Source organism: Neoarius graeffei, chromosome 11, assembly GCF_027579695.1.
Source record: "Neoarius graeffei isolate fNeoGra1 chromosome 11, fNeoGra1.pri, whole genome shotgun sequence".
Taxonomy (NCBI): Eukaryota; Metazoa; Chordata; class Actinopteri; order Siluriformes; family Ariidae; genus Neoarius; species Neoarius graeffei.
Window position 1 is genome coordinate 467,983 of NC_083579.1, and position 17,527 is coordinate 485,509.

The window sequence follows — 17,527 nt, forward strand, 5'->3', positions numbered from 1 at the left end:
CTTACATATCCTCATAATATTAGTTAATTTATTTTTATATTTTTTATATTTTTCCTCTGCCTCTATAGTTCGATGCTTTAAGAATTGTCTGTATAATATATTTTTCTTTTTGCAGGCATTTTGTAGCCCCTTGGTGACCCACGGACTATTTGTATATTTATGTATATTACTGTATTTCTTTATAGGACAATTTTTATTATATAGTTCATTGAATATTATTAAAAATTCCTCATATGCTTTATCAACATCTTTTTCTTTATAAACTACATTCCAGTCCTGTATTATTAAGTCATTTTTTAGTGCAATCATGGTTTCTTCAGTTTTCACTCTTATATATTTATAATTTTTATTATCCTTTTTCTTGCTATAATTACAGTAATATACATTAAAAATAGGTAGGTGGTCACTGATGTCTGTTAATAGTAGACCGCTCTCTATATTATTTTCCAGGATATTAGTAAATATATTATCTATTAAAGTGGTGCTGTGAGAAGTGATCCTGCTTGGTCTGGTAATAGTTGGATACAGTCCCATACTGAACATTGAATTAATGAACTCTTCTGTCATTTTGTGTTTCTTATGATTTAAGAGGTCGATGTTAAAATCACCACAGATGTACATGACCTTCTGAGTTGATTTTATAAACATACTTTCCATCCAATCTATAAAAACTTCTATGCTTGATCCAGGACATCTGTATATACAGCTCACTATTATATTTTTCATTTTTTCACAGCATATTTCTATTGTAATACACTCCATCCAATCATCAACAGCTACCGTCATTTTATTATTAATTTTATATTCAAAACTATTATCAACATATATTGCCACTCCCCCTCCTCTTTTGTTCTTTCTATTGATATAATTTAATTCATGCCCGTTCAGCTCAAAATCTACTCCCATCTCATCGCTGATCCAAGTTTCTGATATGGTTATTATATTGAATGGAGTATTGAACTGACTGAGATATTCCTTCATTTTATGGAAATTGGCATACAGACTTCTGATATTGAAATGAATAATTGATATCTTATTTCTGTCTCTAATCTTTGCATTGTATTGATATTCAGTGTAATACCGGCAGCTGATATTGATGTTGCTGAAAAGATTATTTTCCGGATCAATATTATTTTCCATATCTTGTATTTTGTGCTCAGTATAATGGAAAGTGTCCAGTTCTTGTGTCCAGTGTCCAGTCCTTGTGTCATGATTGTAAATTGCTTTATTTGGCTCCCTCAGAATTTGTCCAGTTCCCCAATATCTCGGATGACCAAGATCTTGGCCTCTTCTGGAGATCCCTTCAGCTTGATGAAAATCTTGCAGTTTTGTGTCCAAGTGTTTTGGATTTTCCCCTGTTTCCTTAGTAGTCTCGCCTTTTTTGCAATATCTGCATTTTTTTTGTTAAGTGCTCATTTAAAAAAACATCTGAGCCTTTCAGTTTCTTCCCTTGTTTTAACAATTGCATCTTATGCTTTCTGTTGGCAAATCGCATTATTACAGCTGGTTTGCCAGTGTTGCTTCTCCGTGGGAGAGGGTGACATGCTTCAATATTATTGCTTTTTACCTCAATCCCCTTGGAGTGCAGGAATGCTAACACCTGTTTCTCCACAGAGTTAGCATCCTCCTCGTTCAGTTCCTCTCCATCTCTTCTCGCCACTGCTCCAGCATATGAGCGGGGCTGAATCTGCAGTCCGGTCACAATGATGTCATTTATCCGGGTGTACTGCTCCAGCTCCTCCACTCGGTTCTCGAGAATGGCGATCCTCTTTGCCTTCTCCGTGTTCTGCAGCCTCAGAGCTTTGACCTCTTCTACCAGGTCCAGGATGGTCTTCTGCTGCATCCTGACAGCAGAGATTTCTTCCCCCAGAAAGTCGAGGGATTTTTTAATATCATCTATCTCCTCGACCGTAGGAGCTTTCTTCGGGGGCATTGCGTTTGTTGTTATTACGCGGCCCGTTCCCGCGCTACCTCTCGGCCTGCTCCCGCGCAGCTTCGCTCCCGCGCAACCTCTCGGCCCGCTCTCGCGCAGCTTCGCTCCCGCGCAACCTCTCGGCCCGCTCTCGCGCAGCTTCGCTCCCGCGCAACCTCTCGGCCCGCTCTCGCGCAGCTTCGCTCCCGCGCAACCTCTCGGCCCGCTCTCGCGCAGCTTCGCTCCCACGCAACCTCTCGGCCCGCTCTCGCGCAGCTTTGCTCCCGCGCAACCTCTCGGCCCGCTCTCGTGCAGCTTCGCTCCCGCGCAACCTCTCGGCCCGCTCTCGCACAGCTTCGCTCCCGCGCAACCTCTCGGCCCGCTCTCGCGCAGCTTCGCTCCCGCGCGTTTACTTCCGGTATACAAACAGGAACTCAAAAGACTCAAACCAGAGACCTACAGCGCCCCCCCAATGGACGGAGGACGCCACTGCTCAACTCCAAGGCTCTCTGGCATGCACCAACTGGGACACGTTTGATGGAGAACCACTAGACGACAAGGTATCCATCATCACAGACTACATCAATTTTTGCATCCAGACCACCATACCAGTAAAGAAAATAAAAAAATACCCAAACTCTAAACCTTGGATTACACCACAGCTAAAGAAAAATCTGAAAGAAAAACACAGAGCCTTCAAGACAAAGGACTGGGCAGCACTCAGAGCAGCAAACAGGGACGTAAAAAATGAGATCTTCAAAGCCAAACTACAATATAAAAATAAACTAGAACAACAATTCAGTGCCATGAACACTAGGCAAGCCTTTCAGATGGCCAAAACAATGACTGGTAGCGCTCCTAAATCTAGCACCCCAATCTCGCCTGAGCAAGGACATAAATTGAACATCATCTTCAACTGGTTCGACACAGATGATTTCACAGAAGAATGCCGCAGACAGCTGGATGCACTCCCTCCGCTGAACCCAGATGAACCAGCCCGCTTCTCAGAGGAGGACGTTAGGCAGCAGCTGAGGAAATGCAAGCCAGGCAAGGCCCCAGGGCCCGATGGGATCTCAGCCAGGGTACTTAAGACCTGTGCAAACGAACTCTCTGCCATAATCCATTCTCTCTTCTGTGAAGCCTACTATCAATGTAAAATTCCCACCCCCTGGAAAACAGCCACAATAATCCCAGTACCCAAGAAACCCCGACCCAAAGAGCCCAATGACTACCATCCCATTGCCCTCACTTCCATCCTGATGAAGTGCCTGGAGTATCTGCTGCTCAACACGATCTTGCCACATATCCGTCAACATCTGGACCCCCTCCAATTCGCCTATAGGGCCAGGAGAGGCACCGAGGATGCTGTTGCTTGCCTGCTGCACCTCCTCCTACAACACCTGGACTCCCCAGGCATGACTGCCAGGATCCTGTTTGCAGACTTCAGTTCTGCATTCAACACTATCCAGAGACACCTGCTGATCCAAAAACTGTCCTACCTCAACGTCCCCGCTCGTCTGATCCATCTTCTTTACAACTTCCTCACCAACAGACAACAGGCCGTACGGGTAAGCACAAAAATCACACCTGCACTTACCTCCAACACAGGAGCTCAGCAGGGTTGTGTCTTAAGCCCCTTTTTATACACTCTATACACTAATGACTGTGTCAGCCCTTCATCCAACACCATATATCTCAAACATGCAGACGATACAGCTATTCTTGGCCTTATCACAGACACCCGTTCAACACAACAATATAACCACACAATTTCACACTTCGCCAAATGGTGTGAAAACAATTTCCTCAAACTCAATGTCAATAAAACAAAAGAAATGGTATTTGGTTCCTCACAACCTCTCCACCCCATCACCATCAAAAATGAAACAGTAGAGACAGTAGACCATTTCAAATACCTAGGACTCACTATTGACAATAACCTCACCTTCGAACAACATACAATGGACATTCACAAAAAAGGAAACCAAAGACTGTCAGCAGTACGCAAGCTCAAAGGCCTCCATGTTGCCCCCCACCTACTTCTACGACTGTATTCCAGCATTGTTCAACCTGTTCTTTAGTACTGTTCCATGTTTTTTTAATATGCTCACTGTCAAAAACCGTAACAGACTCTTTCAGATAACCAATATTGCTACCAAATTAATCGGTCTGCCCACTCCAAATCTGCAAGACCAAAACAACAAGGCCATCACACGCATTGCACATGCAATATCCCTGGACTTTACCCACCCACTAAACCGGTACTTCTCACTTCTCCCCTCAGGCAAAAGGTACTGCAGCATAAGATGTAATAAGGCCCGTTTCAGCAGAAGCTTAATTCCTTCAGCCATCCAAATGATAAATAAAACATCTCAGAGATAACCATGTCAATGTGTATGCCCCCCCCCAGGATCCCCTCAGCCATCCAAATGATAAATAAAAACATCCCAGAGATAACCATGTTAATGTGTATGCCCCCCCCGCCCCAAATGTATACATGTTTCTCTCCTTTTTGAGGATCAAAACGTGTTTGTGACAGTGTCTGTGCGTCTGTGACTATGTATATATGTCTCTACTGGATGTGTGAAACAGTTTGTTATGTATATACGCCTGTGATCATGTCCATGTGTTTGTGATTATGTATGCCTTTACTGTATGTATGAAACAGCCCTTAAAACGCGCTATGAAATGTATGTAAACTGTGAAAAAGAATTTCCCTAAGGGGATTGTAAATAAACAAACTAAACTAAACTAAACTAAACTAAACTAACTAAACTATATCCGTGGATTTATATCCGTGAATATAGTTCTGCGGATGTCGAGCACAAATTCACGGGAGTATGTGCGCCTTGAGACTGATGGACACGACAAAGACGAACAGATACGCACTGTTTTAAAACACAAAAACACTGTTCTGTTGGGACAGAGAGGAGCCGCTGCGTGTGCGCGCGCTGCCATCTTTCACGTTCCAGCAGGACAATGACCTTAAATATACTGCTAAAGCTACGGTGGAGTGGTTTAAAGGGAAACATTAAATGTCTTGGAATGGCCTAATCAAAGCCCAGACCTCAATCCAATTGAGAATCTGGGGCATAACTTGAAGATTGCTGTACACCAACACAACCCATCTAGCTTGAAGGAGTTGGAGCAGTTCTGCCTTGAGGAATTTACAAAAATCCCAGTGGCTAAATGTACTAGGCTAATAGAGACATACCCCAAGAGACTCGCAGCTGTAACTGCACCGAAAGGTAGCTCTACAAAAAGTATTGACTTTAGGGTGTGAATACTTATGCACACTCCAGATTTCTGTTTTTTCAGCTTATTGTTTGTGTCACAATTAAAAAAAACACAAACACAATTTGCACCTTAAAAGTGGTAGGTATGTTGTGTAAATCAAATGGTGCTAATCCCCTAAAAATCCATTTTAATTCCAGCTTGTAACGCGACAAAACAGGAAAAACACCAAGGGGAATGAATACTTTTGCAAGACAGTGTATTCATGAAAATTCACTAAATTTCTAAAAACGTTTGTATAAAAAAAAACATAAAGTTTTTACCAGCCCCATCTGTCACTTTACTTAGCCTGGGCCCACCCATCCTAAGTGTAACGCAACACGAGGGCCTGTTGCGAGCTTAGTCTGGCAAGGCAAGCTATCTCCAGCTCTTCCAAGCTCCCGAAAAATCGGGAACCAATCAACTTTGAGCATCTCCAACGGCCCTGGGTAGAGGCGTGTTCAAGGCAGTGACGTAGTAGAACTGCGACCGGAAGCCATAGATTGTTTACAGAATCTATGCCGGAAGCGCTTCATTCACTAGAAACATTACGAACATGGAGCAGCGGCAAGCCTTTGACACAGCGGTAGATGCTGTATTGAAAGCATTCAACGGGAAGTTCTCATTGAAAACAGAGCAAAGAGCAGCCCTGGAGGTATTTATCTTCTTCCTGTTACTCAAGCGGTTTCCGTCGCGTCACATACGTCAGAGGAAAGAGTGATGTGATTGGTTTAAGCTTCGTTACAGCCTTTTCTGGCTTCGACCAGTAGCAAACTGAGGCATTTCAGGGAGGCGGGTCAACCATGCCTTTGGGAAACGGTTGGGCTGAATATCTTTGCCAGACCAAATGCTCGCAGAGCTTTGAAGTCGCGTTAGCCAGACTACACTTTACTGGCCATCTCTGTGTGTCCATCATTCGTGGTGCACATGAGAGCATGCTGTGTGCCTTGTTCTGGGACTGGGCTCAATGGCCAATCACAACCACATTAGTTAACGCAAAAGCAGCACACAGCAGTTAAATGAAAGTCATGGAAAAGAAAATGTCAAAAAGTAAAGGAAGAGTCAAAAATGTGAGAAAAAGGAAGCAGACATTTTAAGCACTGGCTTCCTAAAGTTTAAATTTGTTTTTATAAATAAATAAATTAATTAATAAATAAATAAACACAAACAAACAAGCATATTGTTTGGGCATCATCCATAAGTTGCCAGAAAGGATATTTTTGAGGAACAGGACTGACGAGTTAAGATGGATATTAAATTATCGGCTAGGCTACAGACTGTGTGAAATTTCATCATGTTTCATATCGACTGCAGACTCCTGTATCGAACTGAAGCACATTGTGACAAAAATCATCAAATTGTTGATTAAAAGAATCGATGTAGGATTGCACTGTGATGAAACTTGTGATTTACAACCCTATTTCACATATCATTAGCAAAGAAGAAATTGATATTAATTGGAGTTACCGTCACCCAGTGATGACATCTTGTTGCTTAAAAATATGCAATCATTATAAAAAATTTACACTAAACTCACCACCCAGGAGTATCCACTGCTCATAGCTTCCTCTTGGTCTACCAGCTCGCCCTTGTAAGGTCCAAAGTGTGCACCTACTGGAAGTGTCTCCCCCTTATTAAACACTCCCAAGCCTGCATTAGGAATACCGGACTTCCGAATCTCTAGCCCAGGGGGAAGAGTTTGTCTAGCTCGGTTAAGGACTCCCAAGGGAACAGGAGTATCAGGGATGAAGAGGGGTGGCCCATGAAGCTCACACTTGTTGAAAAAGAAGGATTTGCAAACTTCACAGTCTGGGAATAGGGAAATAAAACAATGAGAAGAAATTATGCCCAGATGTGTAGGCAATGTGTGTATATATCTGAGAACATATACAGTATATTAGCATTGTATCAAAATTAATCTAAAAAAGCTTGTCAGAAAGGTTCACACAGCATCTGTTTGAGATTAATGGTGTCTATCAGGACTGAGCTCTCACAGAACTCAACAAGTAACAGGAGTATGAATTTCTTACTTCTATATGGGCATAAATAAATGGTTAGATTATGAAGCTTGCAGGACAAACAAAACCAGGTTTATTAAAATGAGTGTGGCAGTGTGTGATTGTGGCAGCGGGGGCGTGGTCAAGCATCAGTCTGTGACCGGAGGGCAGAGTCTGGGAAGGTAAGTGGCAGAATCACTGCACCTGATGTTGGTTAATCTGTGTTTGTGTGTCATCCCCAGTGACTGCGCCCTGTAAGGCTGCTGGGCCATAGAAGGTTCACGCTGCATGCTGCATGCTGCACGCTACACGCTACACGTTCACGTGAAGAACCGGACCCTGGGCCATTAAACTTCATGCTTGGATGTTCACGTGTTGCGTCTGTTCTACTTTGACCGAGTAACCAACAATATGGACTCTTCGGATGACGACGATTGCCTCATTCTGCTTTTACTGAGACAGAGGAAGAGAAAAAGGAACAGAATTTGGAGCCGAGAACACTTCCTTCTGAGAGAAACCCGTGGTGAATTTCACCGAACATTCTATAATCTGCTTGACAATCCCGATGAAGAACTATTTTTCAATTATACCATTCAATTATATTTTTTCTGAAGTTTTCCCCTGAAAGCATAGAGTTATCTCCCTAGACCCGTTCTGATTGGCTGGCGCGGCGGTGACCGCATGCATTGACTGGAATTTCCGTCTTCACGCCTAGAAAAAAGTGTGCATGTTCATTTCACGCTTCACGCGTGAAGTGTGCAGCGTGCAACGTGAACGCCGTTCTATGGCCCAGAGCAAGTCATGCTACGTTTGTCCACTTTTCTTTACACGCGTGTAGCGTGCAGCGTGCAGCATGCAGCGTGCAGCGTGAACCTTCTATGGCCCAGCAGCCTAAGGAGAGAGAGAGCAGAGGAAGGAGGCTCTCTCCCCAACCAGACAACTGGTGTGTGTGTGGATAGATAGAGTATCTAAAGTCTGAAAAGACATAAAATAAAGAGGTTCTTGTGGAACTTAATTCTGGCCTGCCGTCTTTTCTGTGCTCCACCCCTACGAACTGCTACAGTGATGTATTTTCATCATCCTGAGTAACTGCCTGGTCAGGGCTGTTTTAAATTAATCCACTTGTTTATTTATATTTTAGAAAAAAGAGGCATCTAAATTTGTTAGGACATTACAAGCAGGTCAAAGGAGAGGGGGGAAAAACACCACCAGTCCCATGCACATCTCTATTTGCGCTTGCCAACAGTTCTGGCATTTCTAGAGCTAGGCATTTTTCCAGTGGCATATTTGTAGAATTCATATTTAATTTAAAAAGTAGTTTAGGCCTTGTCCACTTCAGGAGTAAATCTGGGCCCTGTACTACGAACGGAGGTTAACCTACCCAGAAGTAACCCAGGGTTCCCCCGCTAAACCGGAGTTGACAAAACCTGGTTATCTTGTTTGGGGTTAAACGATACTACGACGCCAGTTATGAAGTTGATTTGTTGAACCTGGTTTAACCTAATCAGGGTTAATGCGCGTTCACGTTAAAGGGGAGGTTATCAGCGCAAATCACCACTGTTCACAATGGCACGGTCGCCGCACTTCACGGAGGAAGAATGCGCTGTCATAATGCAAAGCTACGAGGAGTTCAAAACAACATTAAGAGCAAAATCTAACACAGCGGCTGCCAATAAGGAGCGGCAAGCATGTTGGCAACGAATTGCCGATCGGGTAAATGTGCAAGTACATTCTCCCTTCTACATGTTCCAGAACAGAAGTATAGGATGAGAGAAGCTTCATGATCAATCACAAGTCACAGAAAATGGTCCTTCGACGTGGCCCCAGTCATATATAACTTGTTTAATGTCCGAAAAATCCTGAATAAAATTTGGTATGGTAAATTCATGGAGTCGCTACTTAAGCTGATCTGTGCACAGAGTCACATGAATTAGGATGACTGACTGTTCAGTCCCTTTGACTAAGTTGGTGTCGGTCCTGTGAACATTTCAGAGGCAACAGCAGCGCCAAACGCACCTGGCAACAGGTGAAAATGAAATATAAAAACATCATTCATAATGGTGTGTGTGTGTGTGTGTGCGCGCATGCAAGCAAGCATTCATTTGCCTTTTATTTATTCAAGTTTTATCTGTTTGCCTAATTGTTCAAATTGTTTTGTATATAGTTTATAATGTAGTTGTGTGATATTAATGATAATATTGTGGGAAAACTACTTTGCACGGACGTTCATTTAATTTATTCTATCGTCATTTTGTTTGTTCTATTTTTGTGTATTTTATTTATTTATCTGTTTGTCTAGTTGTATCTATTTTTCTAATAATAATATTTTTTGCATTAATAGTTTGTTTTTTCCTATTAAAATAATCGTGTTCTTGTTATAACTTTATCTGTTTATCTGACTGTTTAGTTGTATCTATTTTTGTTACAATTTCAATATTTTGAATATAGAAAGTTTGTTTTTTTCTATTAAAATGTTCTTGTGGGATAACTAGTTCTTGTGTTATATTTATTGTAGTTGTATCTATTTTGTATCTCAGACTTAAATATTTTTGTAAAACAAGTGTTTTTTATAAAATATTATTGCGTTCTTGGTAACTATGTTCTTGAGTGGGTTCTTTTTTTTTTTTTTTACAGAAAAGCTGTTCTGCATGGACATTCATTGAAGCCCTCATTGTTTTTTAATGGTTATTTATGAGCGTTTAGGGGTTGCAATAATGTAAGTCTAGGTTGCTTTATATAAAAGGTATGTCCAGAAATATTGATGTCACTGTCTAAGCAGAGGGATCTGGCTTATTTAGACGCTGTCTTCTTAAAACTGAATAAATATTTAAAAAGAGCCAAATGAACCAGTCTTTTGAACGGCACTTTTCAAAGAACGGATCACAAAGATGTGGATCCCATCAAAGAGCCATAAATCCCATCTCTAATCTGCGCTCCGATATCGCACGGGTCATCCAGGTACGCTGGCATTGTCTCTAGAGGAAATGTCGGTGGAGAGGTGGTGTTTAAAAAGGGTGTGGTTAATCGGAAACCTCGGGTTAACCAAGAACATAACCTGAGACGTGCAGGTTTGAGATGCAGCGCAAGTTGCCATGGCAGCATACCTCGGTTTGAACATAGCCAACTTTCGTAGTATGGGTTAATCGGGAAGTTACGGTGCACGTGATCAAGTTACTCTCGAAGTTACCCTGGTAAGCCAGAAAACCCGCTTCGTAGTACAGGGCCCTGAATACATTCACACTAGTCCTGCAGGGCCATCATGCACCCACACATTCACACCTTGTAGCAATTTAAGCCCATCACTGAAAGAAACCATTGGACCCAGAGGAGGCCCACAGAGGCATGGGGAGAACTTGCAAAACTCCATGTAGATAGTAACCTGAGCTCAGGATCAGATCCAGAACCCTGCAGCTGTACCACCCCCTAAATGATGCCCCTAAAATTCATATACAGATATTTGCACACCTGACCATCACACCTATTTGGGGGAACATCCATTCCAAGGACAAACGGAGGGGCATACTCTCTGTCCCCTATTAATCACAGCCAATCGGGGTCATCTGCGAGCTAATGCACATGAGGAAGAGAGAAGATAGCACTTCCTTCAGAGTGTGTTTTGTTATCGTGTGATGCAGCATTTGGAAAAAATGGTTGGCTAGCTTCACATGTCTTGGAGGAAGCACGTTAGCCTTCACCATAAGGATTAGAGAGACCTGGCTGGTGGGTGGATACTAGCAGGCAACCACATTGGGATAAAAAACAGAAAAACACAACAACCTATAAATGATCTAATGTGAAGACATTAGAACATATTTAGTTAACATTTATAGAAGGAGTCCCAGGTATCGATCAATAAGCTCCCCGAAGGGAGAGTCTTCAGGACAGAGGAGTTTGTGCTTTCTGGATTCCGTGTCATAGGACAAGTTGCAGTTTGTGTCTCAGTAACTACAAGAACACAGGAGTGGCTGGAGAGAACAACTGTTTATAGCTACTATAATGTAAATAAGAACAGGAACATGGACATTCCCTAACATTAAACGTAAGTACAGTATAAATGAATAAAGCAGACAATGTGTCATTCATTAATAAATTAAAAATTGTAATCGGAGGCAAATCACTGTGGTATAAGGGGTTATAAGACACTCTGGGCCATGCTGTTATATGAACTCACCCCGGCATAGCTTATTTTTATAGAACAGCATGATCAATTGTGTATTATTCCACGCTTTTTTTTATTCAGGTGATCATTATAAATCAATGTCTAGAATGTCCATCCATCCAATCCATCCATTATCCGTTACCGGTTATCCTGTGCAGAGTCGCGGGCAAGCTGACTATGGGCGAGAGGCGGGGTACACCCTGGACAAGTTGCCAGATCATCACAGGGCTGACACACAGAAACAAACAAACAACCATTCACACTCACATTCACACCTACGGTCAATTTAGAGCCACCAATTATCCTAACCTGCATGTCTTTGGACTGTGGGGGAAACCGGAGCACCCGGAGGCAACCCACACAGACACGGGGAGAACATGCAAACTCCACACAGAAAGGCCCCTGTCGGCCGCTGGGCTCAAACCCAAAACCTTCTGGCTGTGAGGCGACAGTGCTAACCACTACACCACCATGCCGCCCTGTCTGGAATGTCTCATCTCATCTCATTATCTCTAGCTGCTTTATCCTGTTCTACAGGGTCGCAGGCGAGCTGGATCCTATCCCAGCTGACTACGGGTGAAAGGCGGGGTTCACCCTGGACAAGTCGCCAGGTCATCACAGGGCTGACACATAGAGACAGACAACCATTCACACTCACATTCACACCTACGCTCAATTTAGAGTCACCAGTTAACCTAACCTGCATGTCTTTGGACTGTGGGGGAAACCGGAGCACCCGGAGGAAACCCACGCGGACACGGGGAGAACATGCAAACTCCACACAGAAAGGCCCTTGCCGGCCACGGGGCTCGAACCCGGACCTTCTTGCTGTGAGGCGACAGCGCTAACCACTACACCACCGTGCCGCCCCTGTCTGGAATGTATATAAAGGAAATTTAAAAAATAATCATTTAAGCTTCTCTCATTCCTAAGTCCCATGTTGCACTCTATTAACATAAATTTTACAGTTTACCAATTTTAAAAAAATCCATTTCAATTGAATTCAGTCACAGTTTGGTAACTAAATCTGAGACTGAGACTATATCCCAAATGACCCCCTATTGTACTTTTAGTGCACTAGAGTAGAATAATTAGTGTAATTTAGTGATAATTTAGTGTAGAATAAATCAGTGAGTATTACTGAGATCCAGAGTGGCCTGATGTCTTACAGAGGTAGTCTTTCTTGTCAGGATCTTCCTCTTTAATGGAGAGACCTTCAGGTGGGTTGTCAAGGTTGTCTCCATGGTTGTAGATGTTCAGCTCCAGTGTCTCTTCTTTCTTCACACAGACCTCTGATGCTTCAGATATCCCTCCATCTGAAGTCTCCATTTTCACATCCTCACACAGCTAAAGATCAAAACAACAATAAAACTTTTTCAGTAAAACACATCAACACTGTTCATAAATCTGTTTATGAAGTTTAGTAAATCTGAAAACATTGTTTTTTGTAAGACAAATCATATTAAGTTTTACCTGTAAGGGATCAGGTTCAGGAGCCTGAGACATCCTGGAGGAACACTGTCTGTCTCCTGCTGACCTCATTATATCAGCTGTAAACAAAAGATGAATAATAATTTGCTTATATTTCCATAAAACCAAAAGGAAACAAGAGGAATATTTAAAGTTGTTCATGAACCTTTAACTCTAAAAGTAATTCAGTTTATTGTTAAAAAGTTAAGAAACAAAAACAATATTGGAAAAAACAGAATGCATTTTTAGTGTAGCAGGAGCATTTTTAACTTGTAATTAGAACTTTAATTACAGCATGGTGACTGCATTACTGCGTTGAAGAGGATCTGAAAATGCAAACAAATGCAGCGCATGTGAACTTTATACAGATGACCTTTAAAATGATGCACTTTATCTTATTAAAACACTTTCGAAAATACATTTATTTTGAAATATTTTTTATTTTATTATTATTATTATTTTTTTTAGGTACAGCCAGAAAGCCACAGGGAATTTTATTTTGAAATCCCATTGGAGCCACGGAGAGTAATGGCCCTTTTCCACTACCCTTTTTCAGCTCACTTCAGCCTGACACGGCTCGCATTTCGACTACCTTAGAGCAGCACGACTCAGCTCGCTTCAGCCCTGCTTAGCACCCAAAACTCGCACGGTTTTGCAGTGAGGCTGAAGCGAGCCAAACCGAGCCGAGTGGGGCTAGGGGCGTGAGGAGACACTCCCCTGTGCACTGATTGGTGAGGAGGAGTGTCCTCACATGCCCACACGCCCCGCAAGCACGCTGGGATCTGTAAACACCGTAAACCCGGAAGAAGAAGAAGAATTACGAATTACGAGAATTTCTGAAGCCTTATGCGCCTCGCCTCATCTATACGCTCTTGCCAGTATCTGTTGGCGTTGTCGGTGACAACAAGCCACAGCACCAAGACCAGCAACACTAACGACTCCATGTTTATTGTTTACTATCCGGGTCGTGAGACTACTGCTTAAAAGATCACTGATGTCACTGTTTGCGCCGCCTAACGACATCACGTGACGTCCACCCACTTTCGCTAACTCCACCCACTGTGTCCACCCACTTCCAGCCAGCACGGTTCAGCGCGGTTGTAGTCGAAATGCAACTCCAACAGCCCCGCTCAGCTCGACTCACCCCGACTCGGCACGGCACGGCTCAGCCCAACTCAGCCGCGTTGGTAGTGGAAAAGCGGCATAAGCCACAACGTCAATCTCCTGTTCTCTCACCATACACTTTCAAATAATCTTAACTTGTCCTTTCCTACAACAGAAGAGGGAAAAGAGAAAGAGCAAAAACATCAAGGAAGCACTTCAGCAGTACGGGTTTACTAACAGCAACTGGGCTTGCGTCAAGACCAGAAAAAGAAACATAATGAACAGGAAAGAAAACAGCAACAAAAGCAAGGATATTGTCATTCCCTACATTTCTGGACTATGTGAGAAACTCAGGAGGATCTTCTACAAAACACAACATCTCTGTATACTTCAGACCCAGTTACACCCTGAGGCAGAAATCAGTCCATCCTGAGGACAGAATACCCAGACACAAACAGGACAACGTAGTGTACGCAATTCAATGCGGTGAAGAATGCACAGACCTGTACATTGGGGAAACAAAACAACCGCTTCACAAGCGCATGGCTCAACACAGGAGAGCCAGTTCCACAGGCCAGGACTCTGCAGTCTATCTTCATCTCAATAACAAAGGATACTCATTTCAGGATTGCAATGTATGCATTGTAGCCAGAGAAGACTGGTCGTTTGAAAGAGAAGTAAAAGAAGCCATCTTCATCAACCTGGAACAACCAATCACTGAACAGAGGAGATGGTCTGAGACACCACTTATCAGCCACCTCCAATGCAGTCCTTGGCACACTTCTTCCGCTTCCCTGTATGTAGGGGTTAACCCCTTAAGGGTGTGCTCCTGGTTTCCAGGAAACACAAGAAGTCTTCCTTTATCATCATTTTTCTTCTGCGTTGTTGCTTATCTATCCCTAATGTCCTTTCTATGGCAGTCCATTTATAATTGCGTTCATCAAATAATGTTTGTTTCCTAATGTCATCATTTCCCATTCTGCAGATATAGGCTAAATATCCCAAATGCCTGTTCAGACAAAATTCCGATATTGGCTTGGTTTTAGTAATACGGCGTAGATCTTCATTAGAGTATTTAAACCGCCAATCCTGGTCTCCATCACCCAGATCTTCCTCATCCTCATCTCTCTCATCTTTCATTCTCCTATAACTGCCCTTTATCATTTTCCTCAGGAATCCATGCCAAATAACATCGATTTTTCTCTGTTCTTTGTCCGACAGTTGCCATGTCTCTACGCTATACAGAAGTCGAGACCTCACACAGGCATTTAGGAACATAACTCTGATTAACGTCTGTATGTGACTATCAGTGAGCACATGTTTCAGCTCGCTCCACTTTTCAAATGCAGAACCAGTATTCATGGCCAGAGGTTTCTGGTTCTCGTTGGTATTTGTGATTGTGTGGCCAAGATATCGAAAGCTCCTCATATTTTTCAGTTTGTTGCCATTAATCTGTACAAGGGACATTTTGTTCTGGATGTCTTCTCCAACGTTGAATGCCATCGTTTCAGTTTTCGAGTAAGACAACTGGAGCCCAAAACAGGAGAATGTCTGATCATAGATTTGCAAGATGGTTTGCAGTTCCTCCGTAGACTCGGCAAAAATGGCTTGATCGTCTGCATACAAGAGCTCTGTTATTCTTCTCTCTCTACTTGCTCTAGCGTTTTTTCGTAGCTCTCTGAGGGAAACCTCGTTAGGGATACAGTACTGTATTTTAAATCCTGTATTTGGGTATAGCGTTAGTATTTCATGGCGAGCTATCCTAACAACAAAGTCCATATAGACATCGAATAGGGTTGGAGATTCCATTGCGCCTTGTCTGTATCCGACCATAGTATTAAAAAGCGTTGTTGAACCTTTAATAAAAGCCTTGGTGTTCGAACATACAGTAGGGCTCTAAGGACTGCTATTATCAGAGGGCACTTGAGTCTCATCTTGAGGCATTTCAGGAGGGCATCGCGCGGAATCCAGTCATAGGCGGCTTTCAAATCAATGAAAGCTACAAACAACGGGGTCTTGGATCTGCGGGATTTATTGAGAACATGACGTAGTATAAAGATTGCATCATTGGTCGATCTATTAGCACGAAAGCCAAACTGTGATGGTAATAGGATATGTTCATAGGCATCGCGTAATTTGTCGACGATTATTGCGGATATAATCTTCGAGAACGTTGCAATTATACTAAGACCCCTGTAGTTCTCTGCACATGATCGCAATCCTCGTTTGTAAAGGCAGGTGATGCTTGCTGTAAGCCATCGAGTAGGTACCTGTAGGCATGTCCACACCAGATTCACTAACACTACAAGGTACGTTAGGAGGTGTTCTGAGGCAGCATACTTCAGATGTTCAGCATTGATTTTATCCGTTCCCATGCATTTGCCTTTCTTGAGTCTCTTTATCTTGATTTTGATTTCTTCTCTGCCTGGAACTGATACATCTACTTCGGGAAGATCCTCCGGGGGTAGTAAATACGGGTAGTCTTCTGGACATTCCAATTCTGGTTGTGGCTCGTAAGTTCGCGGGCCGAAGTGTTCTGAGAAATGCTCTTCTACACTACGTTCACACTGCAAGGCTTAATGCTCAATTCCGATTTTTTTGTGAAATCCGATTTTTTTGTGAGGTCGTTCACATTAACAAATATATGCGACTTGTATGTGATCCTCAGTATGAACGAAAAGCGACCTAAAAGTGTTCCGCATGTGCATTGCAGGATACGACGACGTCACACGCAGTGAGCATGGCCAGTGTTTACGGAAGTAACCTAAAGTTTCCTGTGTATGACAGTAGCCAGCATGGAGTACCTGGCGATGATGCAGTTGTTGTTGCGACGGAGCCAGAACATGCACAATAGCCTGATGTTAAGGAGGAGGTTGAGAAGGAAGAGGGCAAGGGTTTTGGCTCAGGCGTTCTGCGGGGTAGTGACTGCAACCTCCGTTCAAAGGAACGTGTGGGTGCGGAGTTGCATTGATGTCATGCGCCATGTTGTTGTAACTTTTTTTGAGAGACCCACCGCCTACTTCAGCGCAGAATAGTGATGTTTGTGGCTTGTTGATGACATGTAAGTCGGATGAATGCGACCTGGCGGTTCAGACTGAAGTCGCATATGAAAAGATCGGATAGGAATCGGAATTAGGACCACATATCCAAACGGCCTGGGTCGGATTTGAAAAAATCGGATCTGTGTCGTTCATATTGTCAATAAAAGATCGGATACAGGTCACATATGGGTGAAAAAATCGGATTTGAGTCACTTCAGCCTGCAGTGTGAACGTAGTGTAAGTTTGTTCAGCGGTACTAGTATTTTATTGGAACGTTCTAGTGATGAGTGCAGTTTCATGAGACGAAATTCTTCCTCAACATTATGATTCTCGCTTGCTAAGTTGATCTTTTCAGCCTTGTTTTTAAAATAGGCATTTTTAAGCTGAATACGTAATTTCTTAATTTGATCTCCAAGGGTTCTTTTCTTGATGGGATCTTTTTCTTCTTGCTGTTGCTGCTGTTGGTATTCTGGGTTTACCCATGGTTTATCAATTGTGTCTTCAGAGGGTTTTTTGATGACATCTACAATATATTCTTCCACGTCATCTATATTCTGTGATTCGGGTGCTT

At 42.8% G+C, this 17,527-nt stretch overlaps 1 protein-coding gene across 3 annotated transcripts in view; it reads right to left on the bottom strand.

Annotated features, from left to right (window-relative positions):
• LOC132894012 (zinc finger protein 883-like) overlaps window positions 1–17,527 on the bottom strand; it is a 102,603-nt gene that overhangs the window by 73,031 nt on the left and 12,045 nt on the right. For 2 of the 3 annotated variants that reach the window (XM_060933195.1, XM_060933196.1), the window contains exons 2-4: window positions 12,815–12,891; window positions 12,511–12,688; window positions 6,723–6,994 (exon numbers count right to left, since the gene is read on the bottom strand). In XM_060933195.1, the coding sequence (XP_060789178.1) occupies window positions 6,723–6,994; window positions 12,511–12,688; window positions 12,815–12,883 (519 nt within the window). In that variant the 5' untranslated portion in view covers window positions 12,884–12,891. Of the gene's footprint in view, window positions 1–6,722; window positions 6,995–12,510; window positions 12,689–12,814; window positions 12,892–17,527 lie in introns of those variants that run through there. The other variant, XM_060933197.1, reaches the window with a different exon arrangement.